Source organism: Atractosteus spatula, chromosome 7 (genome assembly GCF_055471065.1).
Source record: "Atractosteus spatula isolate fAtrSpa1 chromosome 7, fAtrSpa1.hap1, whole genome shotgun sequence".
In the NCBI taxonomy this organism is placed as follows: domain Eukaryota; kingdom Metazoa; phylum Chordata; class Actinopteri; order Semionotiformes; family Lepisosteidae; genus Atractosteus; species Atractosteus spatula.
In genome coordinates, this window is record NC_142712.1 from 13095530 (window position 1) to 13118823 (window position 23294).

General features: G+C 38.0%; 1 protein-coding gene across 2 annotated transcripts; it reads right to left on the reverse strand.

Annotated features, from left to right (window-relative positions):
- Nucleotides 1-873: 873 nt before the first annotated feature.
- stard10 (StAR related lipid transfer domain containing 10) lies at nt 874-21889 on the reverse strand. Of its 2 annotated transcripts, XM_088921332.1 has the most exons (7): nt 21751-21889; nt 20824-20982; nt 6959-7106; nt 6350-6453; nt 4655-4772; nt 4343-4395; nt 874-2213 (listed from the first exon to the last, which is right to left on the reverse strand). In XM_088921332.1, the coding sequence occupies exons 2-7, from the start codon at nt 20980-20982 to the stop codon at nt 1986-1988; spliced, it is 810 nt and encodes a 269-aa protein (XP_088777458.1). In that variant the 5' UTR covers nt 21751-21889; the 3' UTR covers nt 874-1985. The 2 variants fall into 2 exon arrangements, with proteins under 2 accessions (XP_088777458.1, XP_088777457.1); XM_088921331.1 differs by lacking the exon at nt 21751-21889 and having other exon boundaries at nt 20824-21645.
- Between the last annotated feature and the right edge of the window lie 1405 nt (nt 21890-23294).

Here is a 23294-nt window from a genome sequence, read left to right on the forward strand (position 1 = left end):
GAAAAGTGATGTTAAAAGGTAAATCAGTCTTGATCACCTCATGTTGTTGTGGAACTGTTTCCCTAGCCCAGTTGTGCAGCCTTCTACAAATCAGACTTTGGTATTAATATGCCAGTGCTAAAAGGATCCATTTATGTCTTGAAGATGATTTTTCCATTCTGGGTCATTCAGGATATGTACATGAATGCTTGTGAGTGTTCTCCATGTGTAGTGTGGTTTAAAATACAATATTTGTCTCAGGACATGGAATTTCTGCCCATGGGAGCTGCTACTATCTTTAGGGATCCCGAGATACACAATCAACAGAGAAGTCCTTAAATTTTAAGAGGACAAATCTGTCAAACTATCTAAATCAGACATACAGTCTGCCAATGATGTACAAACTGCAATCAGTTTGCCTCTTGGGAAAATTGGGCCCAGGGTTTCAACAGCTATTGTGGTACTCAGTGCTACTTGTGGCTGTACAAAGTAGCACTGAGTACTACACTAAAAAGTACAGTACTACATTAAATTATACTTTGTACTCCACATAGCTCTTATAGCTCCACATAGTGTATCTCAGCAACAGCGACTTTCATAATCTCCATGTAAATTTAAGTACAGGTACATTCTGAACCTGTGAAGCCATCATTCGCAACTCAATCAGCACTCAAACATGGCAGAGGTGGCCCCCCAGGTCCAGCACTGGACGGCCCTGACTTGTGCCAAACACAATCAGGGAAAAGGTAACCAAGGGTTAACACACTGAAGAACTGTAAAACCATTTCAGTGCAAAACTGTTTCTGCTTTTGGTCATCTTCTCGCTCCTTAAAAAAAAAGGATGTTTATGGGCTGTTTTTGAATACAAACAGAAATTAAATCACAGGGCAAAACCTTGAGAAGCAGCCTGTATTTTTTTTTCTACATACATTCAAACAACTCCAGATAGCAGAATTCAAAATAGCATTTGTCAAGATTTAATCTTTAAATTGCCGGTCATCTTATGTGCTTCTAACAAGCCCATTAAGCGGTACTAAACTATAAAGGATGTCTCAGTAACATGGACACAACGGATGTCAAAACACATCGAGACAGTATTTAGAAGTGTCAGAGTCCTTTTCACAAAGAACTAGGAAAAAATACAACAATCTATTTGCTGGCAGTGCTGAGAAAACGTTATTTGAGCGGGCTGATCCCCAAAAGTATTTTCACTATTCAGTTTGTATTGTCCTTACTGTTAACTCTGGTTAACCTTGGCTTGTGTGTATTAGATTGAAGTCTGACCTTTGCCTTGGATTGGTTTTCCACAAATATTTGGTAACTGCATGTAAAGTAAATGCACAGAAATACTACCTTAAACCTGTTGAAAAAACAATCCTATTTGTGTTCAATCAGAGCTTCTTACCAGGTCTGCATGTGTCCATGTGTCACAACATGTCGCTAGGCAAACCTATGTGTTTTTTGGTGTTAGGCAAACACGAACGTCTGTGTTACAGCCTTTGCGTTCCTCAGTGGAAAAAGGAAAGTACATTTTCACTGAAGGAAGAAGGTCAAGGTCAGAGCTTCACAATCCTAATCTTCGTTTTCCCAGCGTACGCAGGTTTGTGCTGCAAGAGAAACATCACATTAATCTAATTTTTGGTTCAGCAAACGTTTCAGCTCAAGTATCCTAGAGCTTAGCCAGAATGAAACCAGCAGGCACTGGGGTCAAGAGCATTAGGATGGAGAAGCCCTGCCTCAGATTCTCAGAAATGCCCTGATGATATGGACTGTATTTTTGAAAGTCTCTTTAGTGTATTAGCATTTCTATGCAAATGCTCCTGTTGTTCTGTCACCCTGGGCATGAGCATGTGTCTCAATAAGACAGATTCTGTGTTTATACAGTAAGAGCACGAGTGCGTGGGAGTGTGTGGGTAAACGCGCAGTGAGTGTGTGGGAGAGTGTGTGTTTATGCAAGTAGGCCTCTTCTTCGCTCGAAACCACTTGGGTACAGGGCGTGTCTGCTCTCAGTTGGCTCCCTCGTCATCACTGCCCTCACAGCGCTCGTCTTTGGCCTCGCTCAGGCCACTCTCATCAATGTTCTCCAGGGAGTCAGCGTGCTGGATGCTCAGCTCCGACAGGGGGATAGTGGGCAGGCGACTCTGCTCCGGGTATAGCCAGGGCTTATAATGCGGATTGTGTTTGTGCTTCCAATCGGGGTATTTCAGGCATGCCTTGGTGATCTTCTTCATTGCCTGAAAGCCACAGGAAAAACATGGAAAAAAAGACTTTCATCATTGCCCGAGTCTAAAAATGTATCCAATGGCAGGACTAAGCATTCTTGTACAGTCCTTTAGAAGTCTTGATTACGTAAATGTTCAGGAATGTATAAGTTAATATAGATACGTTAATTGCTTATGCTTTTATTTTGAAAATAGAATTGCCACACAAAAGCTAAAGAAATAAATAGTTCCTATTGGAATGCAGTGAATCAGGTCATTAACAATCAGTTTTCAGTAGAATTAAAAGCAGTGATTATTGGAGGAAAGATCACGGCAGACTTGCATTAATAAATCTATAGTCATAAGACGTTACGCAATCTGTTCACAACACAGGACAGTGCATATGGGACAAGCCAGCCATGTTAGAGGTGTGGTTCTGTATCACAGGGGATCAGATTGCTTTAAAATCTAACAATAAAGGAGAAATACAGCATTTGCTCTTGAGATCACCTTTGACATAAGATTTGTAATTGAGATAGAAGCTAATAAAACCTCGATTTAGACAAAAACCAGGGGAGATTACTCTTAACCTCCCTGCCAAAGTCCTACATCCTCTCCTGTTATGCACACTCACAGCCTAGAACCATAGTCAGATTCAGGTACTGCAAATAGGTCAGATCAATCTGTTTGATGGTGAATTTGCCAAAACCTTCCTTGCTGTCTGGAGTACAATACATGTTTAAAGAGAATGCATCTTTACAGACCAATTTAAAAAGAGAAGCAAAAAAGGAGTTTTGAAACTGTGTGTTGCTTTTCAGTAGCAGAAAGGTTTCAGGCCTGTGGCTTGAATTTTTAATAAGCTGAGGGAAGCAGGCTCTAAAGAGAGTGTTTTTCTAGAGTGCTGTCACAAGGAGATTTGTGGCACTTTAACCAAAGCAGAACTGTCTTCAAAAGGCTTGAGTGCCATGTTGACTGACTGCCAGCTAGCACAGCAAACCCGACAGTGACCCTCCTTTGTCCTCTGCTGGATACAGCTGAATATTGTAATTGCTTCTTCCTTTTGTTTACTCACTTAAGTAAATGGCAGGGGAAAAAATGAGCATTTTTAAATGAATGGTAAAAACATTTTCAAACATACCTTCCTGCTTTATGTGTGACATTATCACTAATAAATAAGAACATTTTAAAAAAGGTAGAAGAATCCAAGACTAATTGAAATCATAGAGCAAAAGTAACTGAACTGGGCTGACGTTCAAGTTTTTTTTTCCTTTCATCTTAATTATGAAATAGATAGTTACAAAACTGCAAAATAAGGTTAAGTGCCGCAAAGTGAAACCAGGAAACAAAGCATGTTACTAACACGGACTGTCTGGAATGCAAAAAATACTTCCCTAATAATGTGGTAATTAAATAAGCCCATATAGTGCCTTGAGTGCATCAACACTCTGTATATTTAAGTTTTATTCTGCCGTTGAAATGAATTCCCTGTGGATCAGTGACCCACTTCCTTTTCATATACGTACATAAACATATGTAAATGGACATATGATGTGACACTGAGGAAAGAGTCTATACAGTATGTCCATCACTGTAGCAGTTGCTATTCTGCATACCATACACAGCCACCTCAAAGCTGTCCAGTAGCTGCTATTTTGCTGTCAAGTTATCTTTCCTATTTCTGATATGCAAATAAGGTGTCCCAATTAAATTTCAAAGTAGCACATTTACTATGTGAAGTGGAAATGAGTGTATTGTAGACTGTCCATGTTACACATATTTAATGTTTTCAAAAAACAATGCATTGCACTGCAGTGTTTCTCATCTACTATCATTTAAAACCTAAAGATTAAAAAAAGCAGGTACTATAAATGAATTGGATTTTTATTTGCCTCAGTTAAGGTACATGGCTCAATTGCTGATGATAGTGGGCATTTAAGTTACAATACAATAAAGATAATATGATGTTTCAGAGCTCTAAGGGTAAGGGTTAGCTTCCCTAAGGAACAAAAATAAAAATAACATGATTAAAGACCAGGCAAAACATTTTAGCTTATAACTTCAAAGAATCCAGTTAATAGACAGATGATGGGATAATTTAATATGGTCTTAATTTCTTCTGCATTTTTTAGAAAAAATCAAAACACAGACAGGAATGTACTTACTTTAGGGGCCAGGAACTGGGAAGACTTGTTGACAACCCACTTTGGTAATGAACCTACACAAATAAAAATCCAAAAAAGTTGGGAGGATAAATATGATGTAGCCTTCCAATTCTGTTCTAAGCAAGCTGATGCCTGGTTTAAATCAAATACGATTACAAATTCCTGCCTAAATATTTGACAAAGACTTTACTTTGGTTAAATCTTGGAAAACTGAGAAAATATTATATACTGGATCCGAAATGAGAAGTTCATTCAAAATGTGAAACTAATGTGGCCCTAATATTATGGACAAGTTGGGTTTCTTGTTCTTACCTCTGGGGTCCACCTGGGCCAAGTATGTAAGAGTACAGCTGGAGGGCCCATGGCTCTGGATCAGATAGCCAGTCTGAATAGAAACCGCTCGCACCATGTCCTTCTTTGGTGGGTATTTCTGGGGAAGCCATATGAAAATCCCATTCAGTTAAAGTTTCACTCTTTTTTGATCACTACGATTCAAGTGCTTGCAAACATCAATTTCCTTCCTTCACACAAAACCACAGTGTAATCTTTGAACTTACAAACTTCTGAGCTAAGCAGCGATCTATTTTTAACTATGCAGATATACATATAAAAATACTGAAAAACTTTAGGCCTCATCTGCAACCTGTGTCTGGAGGCTCGAGATTCACTTGCAGGCCGTTACATGGCAGGAACTCAAGGAGGGCTCAAACAGACTCCATTTTTAACAGATGCAAAAAATAAAAATTCTAACACAGACAAATTGTTGTTGTTTTTTACTACTTGGGGTCTACAAAGCTTCTGTTACTCCAAATGAGCACTCGGCAACTGACTGGTACCAATATACACCACATTACCTAAAACACATGAAGATGTAGTGTTCAATTCAGGAGGGTAGGCAAGGAATCAGTTCAGAGCTAGTGTGAAAATGCAAAACCTTAATAGCTCCAGAGCTGAAAACCACTCTTCAGTCAGGCTTTCTCTGGTTAGACAGTGAGAAATTCGCCTGTATTCAAGTCAGCTGTTAAGCACAACCATTTAAAATGAACTGATAACCACATAACCGTTTCTGTTGTTCTTTCAGATGGGGGAGATCAATGGGCAACACTTAAAAGGCAAGGCCCCGGGAGAAAAAAAAACTCCTATTGAAACAAATTATTTGCCAACTGAAAGAGACAGCGATATTGATGTTAGCAACAAGTTCAGTGTGTAATGTAGTAATGCAGTCCTCAGCTGTTAGATCATGTAATCTTTTCCAGGATAAACTGCATTAAAAAAAAAACAGAAAATAAAAAAACAAACAGCAATCTCATTGGAAAGGCCCTCACCAGACTGTAGCTAAAGAAAAAGCAAACCAAATGTACGCCAACCCAAACAACAATCTAATTACAGACATCTCTTGTCAGTACAATTAAAGAGCTACTGATTAGTGTTGGACTGATGAAGAGCTGACAACTGCCCCCCACTCCCTCCGTGTCACTCTGTGTTAAGTAAAGGATTTCTGTAATCCCTCCCTAGGGAGGAAAGGTTTAATAGCAGAGACCCTTGATGAGCCGCTCAGCTCAGCTCACGATGAAAACTAAAAACTGAAATGCGTTTTCCCTCCCTTTCTCCCTTCTTTGCAGGCGATGCAGGGATTCTGGAACATTCCTGGAAATCTTTACCCTTGTCTTAAAAACTTAAAGAAACAGACGACTGCCATCTTCAATATATTTATTATTTTCAATGTTGTAATCTAAAAAAAATGCTCTTAGATAGTCCAAATGTCCACAAAAAACTTTAGAAGTTTAAGCTTTGAAATATTCCACTGAATGTTAAATTCAGAACATTAGAATTTAAATAAAAATAAAATAGGGCCAATATGTTGTAGTAAACCATTATCTCTCTCGTTATTACATAATAATAATAACATAAACATAATTTTATCATGAGAGTGGGGCCAAGGTAAAGTCACTCCCTAAAAATCCTTTTCATGCTTGAACACATTAAGAGTGGAGACTGGATACTCACAGCATGTTTAACAGAATAGTTCATGATGATGTAATCTTTGCCCATGGGTAGCCAGGAGCGTAGTGTGATGACATCTCGATTCTTTAAGGGTTTGGGGCATTTCCCTGAGCAAACACAGCAATACCATAGGGTTAGACAGAGCCTTCTGGAATAAGCATGAAAACAACCAAAACAGCATGAAGCCTCTACAAGTAGGAAAATTATCTGGGACACATTTGCAATGAAAACACTTTGTATCAGAAGCAAAAAATCTGAACTTCAGCTGGCAGCAAATGCACGTTTTATTGCGGTATACTGTTACATACAGTAGAACTATATCTAAACACCTCATCTAGAAATGTAAAACTTAAGACTGAGTATATTCATTTACAGTATATTCTGAGCTTCATGCCTGAAATCAAATGTAGATATACAAATGTGTCTTTGGTTATCTTAAAGCAATGTTATATATTAGAGCTTTTAAGATTTGAACTATTACATTCATTTTTACTGTAATTCAACAATACTGGACAAAACACACTTATTGGCTCAAGATATGTCTCAGCCATTGTCCTTTGCTACTTTGTTATTAATTCCTTCTTCTAGGGTTTCACGTCCCTCATGTCTTACATGCATAGTATCCAACATCTGCATTCACTGTCAGCTTGCCAATGTCGAAGGTCTCTATCACGTTAGCGTCCCACTTCCTTCTGTACTCAATATCATGGAGAACATCGTACATGGTTTCTGCCGAAACATCCTTACACAACATCCGACACTGTGGGGAGAAACAACCAATTAACAAAAACAAAAACGTGAAAGGCTTTCACAAAAACCGAGCACTTGCAAGAAGGGTTTGAAAGGCAGTCACCACCTTTAGCTTGGTTTTGGAAGCAAGTAGAGTAGCTCAAAAATAAATTATATACAGTACATGACATTTATATAGACAATGTTCACTGAGAATGTAGTCTAAAGTATTTGCAAAGTGCCATCCTGAAAAAAACAACCTAAACATTCCTGATTATACTACACTACCCTCATATTTTAGTAAATACTGTTATAAACAAAAGCCAAAAGAAAGTATTTCCCGATAAAGTAAGTATATAAGTTTCACACTCATGGGTTGTGACATATGATGTTATTCTTGCAGAAATAAAAGTTTGATTTTGGCTTGAGGGCATTCTCAAACGGTATAATATTTCTAACAATATGCTTTTATGTTAACCTTTCTGTAATACAAAGCATCACAACAGCTGGAAAATAAACTATTGTGGTCACCTTCAAATCACAGTGTTGTGAGCTGCTCTAAAAGAAATTGCATACAAATCAACGCACAGCCTTGATCTACCAAGTAACACTTGACCTGTTTCAGGAACTCCTGTTAAGAACAATATTCATGTGGCTATTTTGTCGCCACTACCCAGAATCATGCTCTGAGGCCTTTTGAAATATGGTCTGCTTTCACTGCCACATCAAAGAGCTGCTTTACTCTAAGTAATCATATTTGGGCTTTATAGGTTTATCACAGAAACAGAGTGCCAGATTTATGCCTTCTGCTTTAACAGCACTGATATGAGTGCTTATACCAGAAGGACACGTTTGTACAGAAAAGCTTGTTAGGAAAAGATAGCAGCGTGAAAGGGTCTTGCCGCAGCAGGGCTCTGGCGTAGGGAATTCCTTGATAGTGCAGCAGATATAAATAGATTTTTTTTGCAAGAACATTGGCCATCTCCTTGCCCTACACTCACAGGGAGGCAAGACGCCTTCTGGCAGTGCTACGAATCCCAGCGATCTGAGCATCACGTGTCATGTCTTTAACCACACTTGAGGCACAGCCTAATAGGCTTCTCACTTTGTGCTCTCAGACACTGAAGATGAGCTACTGCTTCTCACAAACTTCTCATTCTGCCCTTCGGTGAAATGAGTAATCTAGTCATTGGAAAAATCGTAGTAACAGGTTGGTAAATGGTGACCACTAGGGGAAAAAAAATTGAAATTATTCTGTACCCCAGTGTGCTGTTTAACTTCTGAAAGCCTCCAATTTTCAACCATCAAAAAGAACAATTCCCAGCAGCACATTTTTTTCAAAGATCAATTAAAAAAGTTAGGGGTAAAGTGAGAATCATAATCAAATTTTAAATTCAAAGATTAGCCTTTTTAACCTAAATTAGACTATTTTAACCCAAACGTTAGCTCAGTTTTAAGAAGGCTTCTGCTACTGTGGAATATTTTGCATATCTGCTGCAAGACCTTTCTGAAAATAACTGAATAGATGGGTTCAATTAATCTGAGTGTATTTATCCAAATACTATTCAGCCTACTGAAGAGCACAGACACTAAAAAGGCACAACTTCTCACTGATCTCTTAATGACATCACCCTTTTCATTTGCCAGAAGAAAAAACATTGCTGGTGACATAAAAGCCGGTACTCTGCAGGCAAGCTTACACATTTTACAGGTCTGCAAATTTGGTTAGTAAAAAACCCTGAGGAAAATTACATTTTGCCAGTGGTGCCCTCTAGAGGAAAACTATGTAGCCTTCAGTAATTCATTGCCCACAATGCAAACTTAGTTTGGTTAGCACAGGATTTGTGAGCAACACAATGCATAAAATAACTTAATAGGTTAATAGTTACCCCGTGCATATACAAGTACCACGGATTTTTCACTGAAAAGTAGTGTTTGAATTATGCTGCCAGAAAGCAAGTATCAAAGATGAGCGTTCGTGATGATCTTGGTCACTGACATGGTTCACACTCTTACGTTTTTAAAACCCCAGAGAGATGGAATGTGGACAAAGAGATGATGTGAGGTGGCAAATGCTATCATTGCAAAATGAATGCCTTTATAAAAGGTTTTTAATTGATTTTGGTACTGTACTGGCACAATGACAGGGGTCATGGTGTAGTTCCTCAAATGCCATGAAAAATCACGTCTTCCAATGTGACAACAAATAAGCTAAGAGTTCCTTCATCATCTGAAGACTGCAGTGCTTCCCTGACCAGTTCTGTTATCACACCTGGCACAGCCTGCAGCTGTCAAGCATTTTTTCCAATACTAATCCAAGACCAAGGCATTAAATGGCCTGTGTTGCTGCCACAGGACATCATGCATAGTAAATATATCACTAAATATATATACAAATAGAGCAGGTGGATAATGTAGGAGCATAGAAGTCAAACAAAAATGCTTTATTAAAGAAAATCACCAGACAGTGTATAGAAGGTTAATATCTGATCACAACATTTTAATAAACACAGCAAACACCACCTAGTGTACACGGCTGTAGATGGTCTTAGGCTGTCCTTGTTTCGGTTTCAGAATAATGATCATAACCTCACAGACTTACTTTACTGGATGAAGACAGTAAAAGTTTTACATCTGCTAAAGTTTCACATGCCAGACATTGGCACAGAGATCTTAACAGAAGTGTAAAAAACATGAGTGATAAAGGGATAAATTCCTTTTCCCCCCCATCCCTGTAATTGATCATATGAATCAAGAGTAAATGTTTTACAGTATTATTTTAACAAACATTTAGTATAAATGCTGGTTACTTTAGGTCTTCATAATTTCTCTCAGTTTGTTTCTATAGATCTGAATCTGATCTATAAACCTGCAAAAAGTTATACTTTATTAATAAACATTTGCATTGTAAGATTTTTCTTGTTGATTTGGTGGTCTCTTAAAATGAAAACACATTCATAGAGAATCTTCAAGTATTTCAAGGTGTACCAGCATACAAGAAAACTGTTTTCAGACCTTTCAGTGCTCAACGCTCTTCTCTTTTCATTTGGGCTTTGAAAGCGTTTTATCCCCAAAGCTATATGAGAAAATTGTACACAAAAATAATAAAAGGGGAAAAAAATTAGAACAGGTCACATGTAAGGTTACAACAGTGTGCATTTTTTAGATTTTCCCTTTGGTATGTTCTGTTATTCTGTAAAATGAAAAAGGAACAAAACTCTATTTGAATGTGACAGGGTGAATTTTCTGTTTTAGCACTTCCTAATTGCAAATTGTAAAAGCAATTATAGAGGATAGAAGTACAAATGATGTACTTATGATGCACTAATGAAGGTTTTGCCGTAGAATCCAGTTTGCCAAAGGCCACATGTACAAAAAGATAAAATGATTCATTCTTCTTTTAATCTGGATAACAGTTTTGCATTTGAAACTTAAAAGTGAGCTTAAAAGAGGAAACAAAATGTAGTTTATTATTTGTCAGAAGGGGAAATTGAAACAAAGAGCAATTTCCCCCTCTGACAAACAATAAACTACATTTTGACAGTAGATTCTAGCTAATTTTCCAAATATTTACCTTTTTAACAGATACAAGTTACAAAGTAACAAGATACAAGGTAGTTTAAACAGCTCTAATATTATGTTTTTCAATCTTATTGTCCTACAATCAATACTTATTAAAGCATCCTCACGAGTGAAATGAATTCATACTAAATAATACAAAACAAGCTGTCACTTGTTAATAAATTCTACTCCCATCTCTTCTGCCTGACAAGTACAATGACTACTTGAAAAGACCTGAATCATTCCGATATGAATAGCAGGTTCCTGAAAGCACCACAGGGAAGGATATTACAGCAGTGAACAGCTGCAGAGTTGCCAGAACCTTCAGTTAAATATTAAGTGAACTACTTGATAAGCTAGGTTGCACTTATAAACAATACAGGAGGTTTGACCAGCAGTTTAATAAAATACACCTTACAAGTTGCATTTTTTCCAGTCACTAAATACATTCTGATGAAACTCCTGAATGCTATTGTGTAGTTGACAAGGAGTTTATCTGAGTTTCTTTGTAAGGATGACATTCAAACTCTAGCTTTGTGAGCCACTGTCACAGAACCAGGCACCTGCCTTAGGCAAACAGAGCTGAAACTATGCTATTATAGAACACAGGCCAAACTCTTGCAGCAGGATATTTAGAATTATACACAAACCATCCTGCTTCGTGCTTTAAAAGACACCCTGAATCCAAACAAGAATCCTGTTGATTTCATTTACTAACTCAACATCGCAATGTCTGGAGGGGCTAAGTAAAGGATGAGTATTATATTCTGTACAAACATACCACCTGACCTTACTGTATGTTTGGCAATGAGATAAAAGTCTGCATGATGCATTTAAAGTCACAATGTGCTCATGTACTTCCTGCTAAGTATCCTTTTTCAGTCAGAGCTCCTTTCTCAAACCAGCACTGCAATTCAGAAATCTAAAATGAAACTAAAAAAAAACCAAGCTTGGCTCTTTAACTACTAAAACTCACTGCAAAATAGAAAAGAATGTACCAATATAAAAGGTACTTTTAAGCTTTGACCTAGACTGATCTTAAGCTGCAGTATGAAGGCAACTTAGTCTAGGAAAAGGAAAGATTTATTTCTACAAATTAGATTACATTCTGCATGTCATTCTTATGTGGTTTCCTGGGGATTGAAAGTCACAAAATATCTTATAATGAAATCAGTCTTATGTGATTCATTTAAAGGGTTCAGCTATATTCACACCTGCTGACCAAACTTTGTACTCTACATACACCTGGTTCTTTTATGTTCTGGAATTACACAGAATTTAATCATTTTGTAAGCCCACCAATATCCATCCTGTCTGGATAAATTGGAAGAAACCACTGGTTACAATTGTGTTACAACTTAATGGTGAGTCACAGCTTTAGCTAAAGGTGCAAATGGAAAGTTTTCCTTCCTGGCTTCATTCCAGTAAAGAAACTGATAGCGCAGTGCTGACTTCCTCCTCAGCCTGCTGATGTGGTGATGGAGGTCATATTTCAGGGATATAGTAATGCTAGAATTTTCTACCACTAGAGAAAAACAAGGTGGGCGATGCCACATTGGAGGTCTAGAGGGGAACTGTGATGAGAACAAATGAAAGGGCTGGAGTGGGTCTGATTATTGGTGGGAAATGTTGTGCAATGTTCTTGGTTGCATTGTTACTATTCTCACATTCTTAATTGAAATCAAAATGAAAATCTGATGTTTCATCTTGAAACTCTTATGTTCTCCAGCAAACATTTTTAAATGAAACGTGTGAAGACTTTTAACTGGGCCTGAACAAGCAGCCTCTCTTTTTCCGAGGAATTAGGAATGTACCACGGCCTCGTGTTCAGCAGAAAATTTTCCCACACGGCTCTAAAATGCCAGTTCAGGAGTTGGAGTGAGGAAAACCACGAGCCTGCACCACAGCCTCTCTTGTCCTGAACTGTGGCCTATTCATTCTGCTACAGGCTGACAGCAGAAGCGTGCAAGGCTGTTGCTAGGGAAACCACACACAGCAAGTCCCTCATACATCACAACACTGCAGCATCACAGACTTACTACGATATAGGTGATTCCATATATCTGCTTTCTTCATGGGTATCTCCCACTGTTCTTAATCTTCCTATTTTTTTAACCGCCTTACAAAACAAGAGAGGCAACCTACACCATTCTAAATGTGACACACTGACCAATACAAGAGGAGACACCATTCCAAGGAAAAATTACATTTTCCCTAGAAGCTAAAAAAAAAAGTACAAATAAAATATTAGAGGCAAAACTGACCTTTGCATCAGTATAAGTGCACATTGTTATTTGCCTCACTTCATTATAAGAGAGGCCTCCCATAAAGAATCAAGGAAAAAGTACAATTACTTCCACACTGGAAATAAAAGAGTGATGGCTTTGGAATAAAGGCCTACTTCAGTGACAGTATGTGAGGAAAGAGCGGAAGAGCTTGAATATGAGGGAAAAGGATCTTATTTTGATGCAAGTACACACTATGTTTTTTTCAGTAATGGAGACAATATTTTTCGAGCAAGATTCCAAAAAACCCATTTACCTATGCAGCCCAAAAATAAAAACAGGTTTTCTTGATTTTGTAATTTTTGTCATGAATAACTATAAATCTTCTATGTATCTGGAAGCTTAGTCCTCTTATCAAAGAATAAAACTGAAATCAAGCTTTCTCCTCCTCTAAACATGACTGCAAAGACACAGACATCTGATGAGCTCAGGGATGGGAGTACTGTAAGTCTTGCATGACCTAGAAATCTGTCTCATCTCAAGTTTTACAAGGTAGGTAGCTTCAAACTGAAATGGAAAATGATAATGTCAAGTTTTGACCTGGAATAAGTAGGTAGATTAAACCTATTTTTATACAAACATACAGTATGTGGGAACATTGACAAAGACCAAATTTTTTTCATTTCTTTATACTTAAATAATAGCTGGCAGCGGCAGAAGTTCAGTTATATTGTAACAGTATATTATAGTAAAGTTGTTTTAGTTTTTTCAGAAAGCTATGTGCAAATTTTTCCCTTGTTGGTAAACACAGCACCACACATTGATACCGGAGCCAGGTTAATCATAGAAGGTTCTTGATTTTTTCCACAATTGATAATTTTACTACTTTCTAATGGCTCTCTATTATACTTTCACGACTCATTAAAAATGCGTTGGTCTCTTTGCAAGGATTATACCAACTGTAGAGTACGCTGCATTTGTTAACATTTAAACAGTATTAAATTCCTTTCTTGTACAGTATATACCATATATATTCCTTTCTCTATATACCTGTACCAATTTTCTGAAATTTAAACTTGCCCACTTATAACGTTTCAAGATGCCAGAGGGATGGACAGTCTTGCTTTATTAAATGTATTTGTAAAATGTTTTTTGCAATCAGTCTCTAGTTGTGGAGCCCTTAAGTACAGTTATTTGAGTCCCAAGGACAGGTCTGCTGAAAAGGACACCCTAATTGCATTAAGTGCTAATTCAGAACAACTTGTGTGGATGAACGAAAGTAAAAAAGAAGAAGAAAGAAGACAGAGCTTTGATTTAAATGCACACTAGCGCATCCACAGCTCTCCCTTTTCCTTTGATATCCTGCTGAAGTTAAATCTCCAGGAGAATCAGTAGCATCTGACTACACTCTCACGCTTTATAAAACACAGACAGAAATTGCTTCACCTCAGGGAGCTCATTGGTTGAGTCACTGGCTGATTAGTAAATAACAGCTGTGTACAGCTACAATATCCTAGTGTTGGCTTGGAATTACTTTTGGATGACCAGACGACACAGCTCACTTGGCTTTCCTTGGCTGATGATTGAATCATTTGTACAAATCCCTGAATGAATTCCTTTCACACTACGTGCAGCTAAAATGTCTTCCATTTTCTTATTTTGCCAGTGTCCTGGACTGTAATCCAGTTCTTCATTCTTATTAAACTTCAGTTGAGCTGTAAGTCCAGAGAATATTCAATGTGCTGTGCATAGTATACACTGGTGTACATGGGTCAAATATACTACAGAAACTAAAGAAGTAGTTTCTTACAAGCCATCACACATTATTAAAATAGAATAAATCCCTGTAAAGTTTCTATCAGTCACACAGCGATATCCACACTTAAACTTTCAAAAAGTATGGGTGTTTGTTTACAAACAATCGAAAGAAGCACACGAAGAAAATGTTTCCACTTGTGTTGAATTATAAAATGTTATCTAAACAGAAGCGGAAAGCAAACATTTCATTTAATGACAAGTCTTATCTAATATATATACAGTATAGCATAATAATAATAAATAATAATAATAATAATAATAATGAACATGTAAAACCAGATGGTTTAAAAAAAGACAAAACTGGGTTTAGGGGAATAACTCAGGTGGATTTCCAGTTGTTTTGAAATTAAAATGTCAACTGCCATCAATGTCAGCAAATGAAAACCCTCCAGGCACAGAAGCAGCCAAATTGTGAAGCTAAAACAGAAATGAAACTGGATTCTACTTCATTATACTGTTGTGTTAACATTAGGCCAGAAACGCTTTAACACAATTAATACAAGACTTTACGCTGAACTGTCTTCTTCTAAAAAGCCTTAGACAATTTTTCTTGTTCTACTATTTGCATCTTTTCTCTCAATGTTTTTCTTTATGCTTCATGTTGCTACCACAGAACCTCATACTGGGTGCAAATTTATAGTTGAGATTCATTTGTTGTGAATAGTATTTTGTGAATTCTGATGATCAATCACAAAATGATCAACTTGTTCTTTTTTGTCCACCAGACCCAAGGAGCAAAAACACTGCAGAATTGATTGTAAGGAGAACAAAACCGCAAACAATTGCTGATGCTAACAACTTGGCGTAACCTTGTGTAGCTCTAAGACTGTCTTGAAGACTTACAGCTCTAGATGTCTAACTCCAACGTCACTTGAAACAGAAAGAGTTACAGTCTGCCCAGGGAAGGGGACTTTGTGCCTGTCAACTATAGAAGGTCATAGACTCAGAGATCTGCTCTGCTCCAGTGCAGAAGGGTAGCAATTTTACCCTCTGGATTGCTGGGCTTCAAGACAGACGAGCCTTATGCAAACCTATGGCTCAATGGAAACGAGAAAAAATACATCTCAGCAAAAAGTACATAAGACTGGTTCCCATTATGTCTGGAATCCCCTTAAAACTCTACAAACAATGTAATAGCCAGCACTCTTTGTGTTCACTCCAAGTTTAATTCCCGAACAGACAGTAAAAGCAGGTTTTGTTTGGACCTCATCAGTACACTACAAATCCTCATGGAGGGGCGTGGTGGGTTGGATCATGTTTGCTGTGGAGTGAATCCACGTGTGCTATGAATATAAGTGGTTAATCCGCCATCCACTAAAAGCCTCAGTTAGGATTTCATTTTCAGTTTTACCCCAAACCTTAATGCTGTGTGCTTTTTATTTGGTACTTACAGTGTGAAAACACAGTGAAATAGTCTGACAGAGCCTTTTAGAAGATGCAGGTGTTCTACCTGTCCACTAATTCAAGTGAGTGTACAGTTTTTTTTGAAAATCCCACAAGCCTTTGCCAGTTATTCTTCTTGATTTCCATACGTATTTGCAATTTGACACATAAAGACACCTACGTGTACATTTGCTTATTCAGGTAATACTGCAAACAGTATAGGACATTTAGTATTAGTCACAGCCTTGACACACAAAATTCACAACATTCAGGCCTGGGGCTGTATTGTGCCTGGAGTGCTTTCCCATTGTATAACACCGCTCAGGTCTCACGAAAAGCAGGCCGAGATCCCCTGGAGGACAGAGCAGAGACAATAAATGACAGTGACTCTACCCTGTCATGTCCTATCGCCTTTGACTGGCTTACAATAACAGCTGCATTAAGCAAGGTTTATAGATGTGTGTGGGATTTAGGAAATATCTAAATATCTACATCAACAACTATGAGGCATTGTAGTGTGTTGTTCCCTACAGTAAATCTTTACAGCTCACCATGTGCACCCACACTTCGGCAGCTTGGAGTTTTATTTAGGCAAGGGTTTCTGAGACACACACCATTTTCACACAGCTCCTGTTGTTGCAGTTGCAGAAAGCGACATCCTTTTTAAATCCATTATCCATTCTTAAGGGTCTGTTAGATTTACATAGACTCAGAGCATGCCAGGCTAAGCCACTTCTGGCTTTTATTACAGCATTTTACACACAAGGGAACCACTCTGTGCTGCATACAGACACCATTTTAGGCAGAATTCCAAAGTACTTCAGAAATAGATGCTGTCAGGGGGATTTCCTACACCTGTACAGCGAAGCCCTGAAATAAAAAAAATATTGGTAAATCAGAAAATCCCTCAAGAGGAAAGGAAAATGGAAAATATGGAAACACAGTTGAAAGAAAATTAATGGAGCATTTAAGGGATGTTTCCAATTGCAGCTGTGGCCTTAATATTTCATTCTTTCCTTTTTATAGTCATATGACATACTGTATGGGCAGTCCTAATGTACTGTAGCAGAGGATTTATAAAACTGTACAACATGGCCAAATTGAAGGTCCAGGACATGGTATCCACTGCAACAAATAATGTTAACCATAATAAATAAAACACTTAAACTGAAAACAACAGAAAGCCAAAGAATACAAGCTACAGGATTTACAGAGGAGAAGAGTAAACAACAGGAACATGTACAGGAGGTATGAAATGCTTCTTTCAGCAGGCTTCTGAATGACTCAGGTGCACAATACAGCTTAAGTAAATAAAGGGATGTAGCTGAGAGGTGGGTTGAAAGAGAGTTCTAGTTCTTTCTGGCTTACACATTGTTACACTTAGAGTGAAATAATAGGAGCACTGCCTTTCATAAAGGTACAAACCTCTGTTTTGTTTCACAATTGATACCAAACCACATTTATTTGCAATATTTATTTACCATTTACAGGCCCCAGGGAAAAGTATCAGCAGTACATTAAGTGTCTCTAAGCACACCACAAGCACCAATTTGGCAACAAATAATATAGCATCTGCGTGTATCAATGTGGCAGGAATACTAAAACACTACAGAGCGTATAACACAGGAGTGCATTGCATATGCTCTTAGCTGATTTATTTTGGTTTGTTTCTTGCTCATTTGCTTTTCACACTTATTTTTTTAGAAATAAACATTCAAAGAATTTTGAACCTGCTCATGTTCACCTGCACATTGTTCACTCATCAATTCAGATCACCAATGCGAACAGACACTGAGGGCGAATGAGTTGTGGGTTCAATGGGTAAGGTCTTCAAAGGAAGCCAGACAGTTAAAGAACTGCGCCTTTTGGAATAAAACCGAATCGCTCAGACATGAAAACGTGGGGGTGGGTGAGAAAAGGAATATAAAACAAAGACCTACAGAATAATTGCAGCCAAACTTCAAGTGTCACAAAAAACTGCAAATATTTTCTGTTTTTATCTTTTGGGTTTTGCTGTCTAAGTCTGATCTATTTACTGTGGAGCTCTCTGACTGATATTTATTTATTTTAATAATGTTTGTACCACGCATTCAGTTGAAACAAAGTTGAAACATTATTTCAATCCTCAGTGGGTTTCTTTAGTCTCACAGACAGGAGAAAATGACCTAAGTGACATGTCTCTTGCTGGGCCATCTCAGATAAATACCTAAACTTTGCCTTGCTATACAAAGTCCTTAACCGCCAGAGATCAGGATACTGGTACAGTACATTTTGAAGTTTTCTCAACAAACCTGTGAACTATCCTAAAGCCCGCTGAAGCTTTTGGTGACAGTTATTTTCATTTTATCACCAGGTAAAGTCTAAAGCCTTCAACTTTGCATTCCTATCCATCCCTCTGGCCTATTTAAAGATGCCACTTTACGGGTTATGCAAATTGTTCCTGGTTTAATCGGCTAATTTGCATACGCACTAAGGTAGAGTATGTAAACTACATGATTTCTCTGCAATTATCCCTCCATGAGCCGGTGTTTCAAATGACATCTCAGGCTCCTGTTACCGTGGTAAAGGGCTTTGTTTTAAACAGTACAACCCTTTTAGCAAATTACAGAGAGCAGCTGTTCCAAAAGTGCACCTGTCTTTCCGGATGAATGTGGCTTCTTTAGCAAACAGGACACATGACAGTCACATCATCCCTGGGCCTGCGCTTTACAGCACACACACAGAAACAATATGTAAAATGTAAAATGTAAATAAGGCACACCTTAATAATTTAAAGGCAAAATAATTCTGCCTGTGAGGTGCTTTGTTTTACATTTGTTAATTAATCGGAGCTCAGTTAAAGCTCAGTTAAAGTAATTTATTTTTACCATGGCTCATTGAGCCATTCTTTCCATTAGCTTTGCCATCTCTCCCCTGTTCGTTTTTAACACAAATGTCAAATTGATGGTTTCATCTTGGTACCACCGGCATTGTCACCACAAGCATATAACATGGAGGTTTCAGGTATTCAACAAACAGGGAAAAGAAGCCTACTTTGACTCCACTGATAGAAACCCAACACTAGCAGAGTTGGTCCTAATTCCTTGGAGCTTGAAATCCTCTACTATAAATTCATGAACAGAAATTCATAGAAAAACACTGTTTTGGGCATTACTGCTTAGCATGCCTAGCCTAAGGGAAATGAGTATTGGCACAATGTACACACACGATGTACTGGTAATTGGTTTGATTATATGCAGTTGTAACAACATCACATTTCCCAGTAGTAGCTGCAAGATAAACTAATACAGAGCTCCTGTAAATAAGCAGGAGAAATGGATTTCGCAAATCAGATGTCTGACATGCTTGCTTAAAGTTTTCAGTCCCAGTTTTTGTAATAATTCATTGGGTTAGTATTGTCCGTATTTTGAAGAGTTTTCCAGAATTCCCTTTTTACTGAATAGATTTACATTTCCATATAACTCAATAACCCATTAAAGAAGTCAACCATAATTCTTTTTCTGTCTCATGAGAGCATAATTAATTTAGAAGCATAAGAATCTCTTTGAACAGATTTCAGTGGACCATGTGACTTCCTTCGAGTTCAGTTTAGATGCTTCGACGCAACTTTAAGAAGCATCTTTCTGGAATAGTATTAATACTGCATACATTTAAAGCAACTTTTAAGCACATCCTTGTGCACAATTCTAAAAGCCTAATACCTGAATAACAGCTTATTGTTTTGAAACACAGAAGACACTACCTTCTTCCATCCAGAAAACTAGGGGGTGTACATTTACAGCAGAACAGAGATCACATTAATCAGACATTTAATATTTATTAGTGCCAAATGAACACTAGCCGAGCAGAGATGAAGGCTTTTATGGTATTGTGACGAGTGAAGTAACAGGGCTTTATCAGACTATTAAATACAATGAAGCTGCATCAAAAACACATAAGGAAGGTGCCTAGTAGAGACACCTTATTCATTTTTTTTAAATTAAACACCTGACCAGTTTCTTTTTTCTGAAGCCACGAAGGAAGCTTCTCTTGATGCACTGCCACCAACCTCCTCCATTTATCATGCCAAACATCATGAATGGTAGTAGTCCAATAGCTGGGTTAATTATATATTGCAATTATACATGCCCCCTATGCGATGAAAATAAGAGGTCAAAAAGCGTTCAGAATACTCCAGGACACTGATGAAACACTTTCACTGATCAATTTTAAGCACTTTCTAAAGTGTAAAGATAATTCACGAGTCTCCTTTGTCATTAATCATTCTTTTCAAAATGGGGGATTTGAAGGAATGACTTTTCCATTTTAACTGTTATTTCATTATATGATCCTGCAGGTATTATATAACACATGATAATGTTTCGGTTAGTTTTCAGTTTATTGAGCGGTAGAGCAGGTCTTTCCTACTACTTCACCGACATCCTGTTATCCTGTTACGGCATACATGTATATAACCCGCATCGTATCGCCAAACCAAATTGCAGCACCTGTTGGCCCCGTGTTTACCCGGATACTAAGAGGAAAAGGACAGGACGTGACTGCAGTTCAACAAAATAAAATCGTCATCCATGACCAGCACAGCAACATGTGCTGCTTATTGTCCACGTCTGTCTTGAGCAAATAAACTTTTTGATTGGCTCCAAATAATAAATAAAACGAAGATCTTGCACAGCTTCTTTTCCGTTCTCTCTTAGTAATAGATTTGCTCATTTGCAGGGTTCTGAAATAAGTTTTTTTTTGTCAAAGGAAATAAAAACTCACCTTTATCTTATGCAGGGATTTTTCCTCCTCTAAAATCTGGATCCACACACTTATCCCGGATTTGTTGTATGTCAAATTCCATCCATCTTCAGAGTTACATTCATTTTTAAAATTACTGAACGCTCGGTCGTCCGGTATTAAGACAGCGTCCCCAGCCATCTTAAGTGACAAAATGAAATGAATCCAAAACTTTAAACCTTACTGGGAAAAGTCCAGTTAATATTAATACTGGATATTAAGACAGATGTTCTGGATCTAGTAAGAAGCGAAATCAAATCAAAGCAAATGCACGAAAAAGAAACACCCCCTGCTTTTAAACAGTGCAAGAGGCAATTGGAGATAGGTTGAAAACATACAAATTTCTATTTAATTTCGTTGTTCGTTTGCAGTTGCAAAGAATAAACGCACACCTGTTTGACTAGAATAGGTCTTTAAAAAAAAAAAGTGAGCAGTGACCAGGAAAAGCAATGTGAATGTGGACTTTAAGAAAGCGAAAAGATACTACATTGAAAACAAATTAGATTCCTCTTGTTTTCTTTAAGGCTGAATGTCACCAGCACCTCCAATTAATGGCTATAACTGTCCTCCCTGCGTAATTTAAAGACGAAAAACAACAGCAAAACACAATGCCAGCTGTTCACGGGCGGTTGTGCGTCTGCCAATTCAGAAGACCTATGTCCTGTTGTGAGGTATTCTGAGTCGATTCAGAGAATGCCCTTGGTTACGCTCACTCCCTTCGGCGGCTGCAGCGGGTTAATGATGCGAAGTGACTCAGGTTGGTTACAGAGGTTGGTGGCAGGAGCACCTCGCAGAGAGACGTGTGGGAGATTGACAGCTGGAACCACCCACTCGTTCGCTGCACATACACCTCCCTGTCTCGGGGAAAAAAAGCACTCCGGGTCCTAACAGCTGACGGGTATAGCACACCTTCTTTCTCCTTCTTGTTCTCTTGGTCTTTTTATTTTACGCACTCCGTTCATCTAGCATCGTGATTTATTTGTATTTTTAAAGTAATTATATTGTGCGCTTACATACGCTATGAGCTTCATTTAACCGTTGACAGATGAAGTTAAGGAGCTCCGGTCGCTTGAGACGTTGAGGGGTGAAGGAGAGGGAAAAATGCTCGTCTTGTAACGCGTATTATATTACAGAGTCATTTTCTGTCTGCCCTATGCAACGTTTGCCTACGTTAGCATGGGTTTTCCAGTGTAAAACTCTTTGGCACTAGCATTGATTTTGTGTCAGCTGACTTTCATGGAGCTTGTTTTCCCACTTTAGTCCACCTGAACTCCTTACAAAACTCAAGAAAAGAGAAACGCGGTTGCCCTCCTGTATAAACCACGCATAAGAATTTTTGCAAAGTAGTTCTGCCGTAAAACTTAAACTTCATAAATCTTTAGTGTTCCGCATTGACATATTTCGATGTTAATCGAGTAATATTGCATTTTATTACACACATTCATTTATGCAGTCCTACACGCAGCTGCTAATGAGCTCTGTGGATGCTGCATTGCCTGTACACAAACTTTGCAAAATAGCACCGAGTTAAAATAACTTAGCTTCACTTACGCAGTGACACGAGTATTTAAATGTACTTCATGGCCCGTTTAATTCTAACTGCCCCCATCTTGGAGATGCCAAATCAAGTAACTTTTGAAGGTTATTTAAAGAAAATTGATTGAGAAAAAAGATTGGGAACACTTGTGAGTTATTAACTAGTAACTCCAAAAATGTTCAATTAAAGAAATTTTGGTTGCAAAGAGTTGAAAGGTATTCATTTTTGTCAAATGATTAGAAATGACATTAGCAATTAATCTGCTTAATTGATCATAATTAACCCATGACCTAGATTTCAGAAAATTATGGTTTAATGATCACCTATTTTAGCTGGTGGTTTGGTGTTTTACAAGAGTCAGGTAGGAGACACCCTAAATAATCTAGTTATTTTTCTGTCTGTGAAGAGTTCACTGGGGGTGAAATCTGCAAACTGTTTTCTCATTGAGGTGTTTTGACTAAGACCTTCTATGTGTAAGGTTTGCCTTTTTAAATGTCTTATCAGTCCTGATAATGACAAAACATGGCTAACTGCAGTTGGTTTGTTAGCAATATATGTAACAAATGTAGCTCTGCAGCTTGCTGGGATTCAAGCACAGCCATTTATAGACACCCCCAGCTTCACACTGTACCACTCACACAGTGGGGAATTCTGCTGGGCCAGAAGGCCAAGTTCCTCAGGATGAGTTTACCACTGTTTAGTAGGACTGTGGTAGACTGTAGGAAAATTAAACACTAAAGGAACAAGTAATAGGTTTATTCCATGCTGAAAAGAGAAGAAAGGAAACACAACGTTTCAGCTGTGAAGCCTTCCTCGGGTGTCAAAACCGATACGTTGTGTTTCCTTTCTTCTCTTTTCAGCATGGAATAAACCTATTGTTCCTTTACAACCTATGCATGCTGACGCAGCTACCTAA

Bases quoted from the DNA above. Each gene is read 5' to 3' on its own strand.
- stard10 (XM_088921332.1), bottom strand. From the start codon at position 20,982: ATGGCTGGGGACGCTGTCTTAATACCGGACGACCGAGCGTTCAGTAAT. The intron at 6,454-6,958 runs GTAAGACATGAG...GTGTTTGCTCAG, and splicing joins AGATGTTGGATACTATGCAT to GGAAATGCCCCAAACCCTTA. The intron at 4,773-6,349 runs GTGAGTATCCAG...TGGCTTCCCCAG, and splicing joins ACTATTCTGTTAAACATGCT to AAATACCCACCAAAGAAGGA.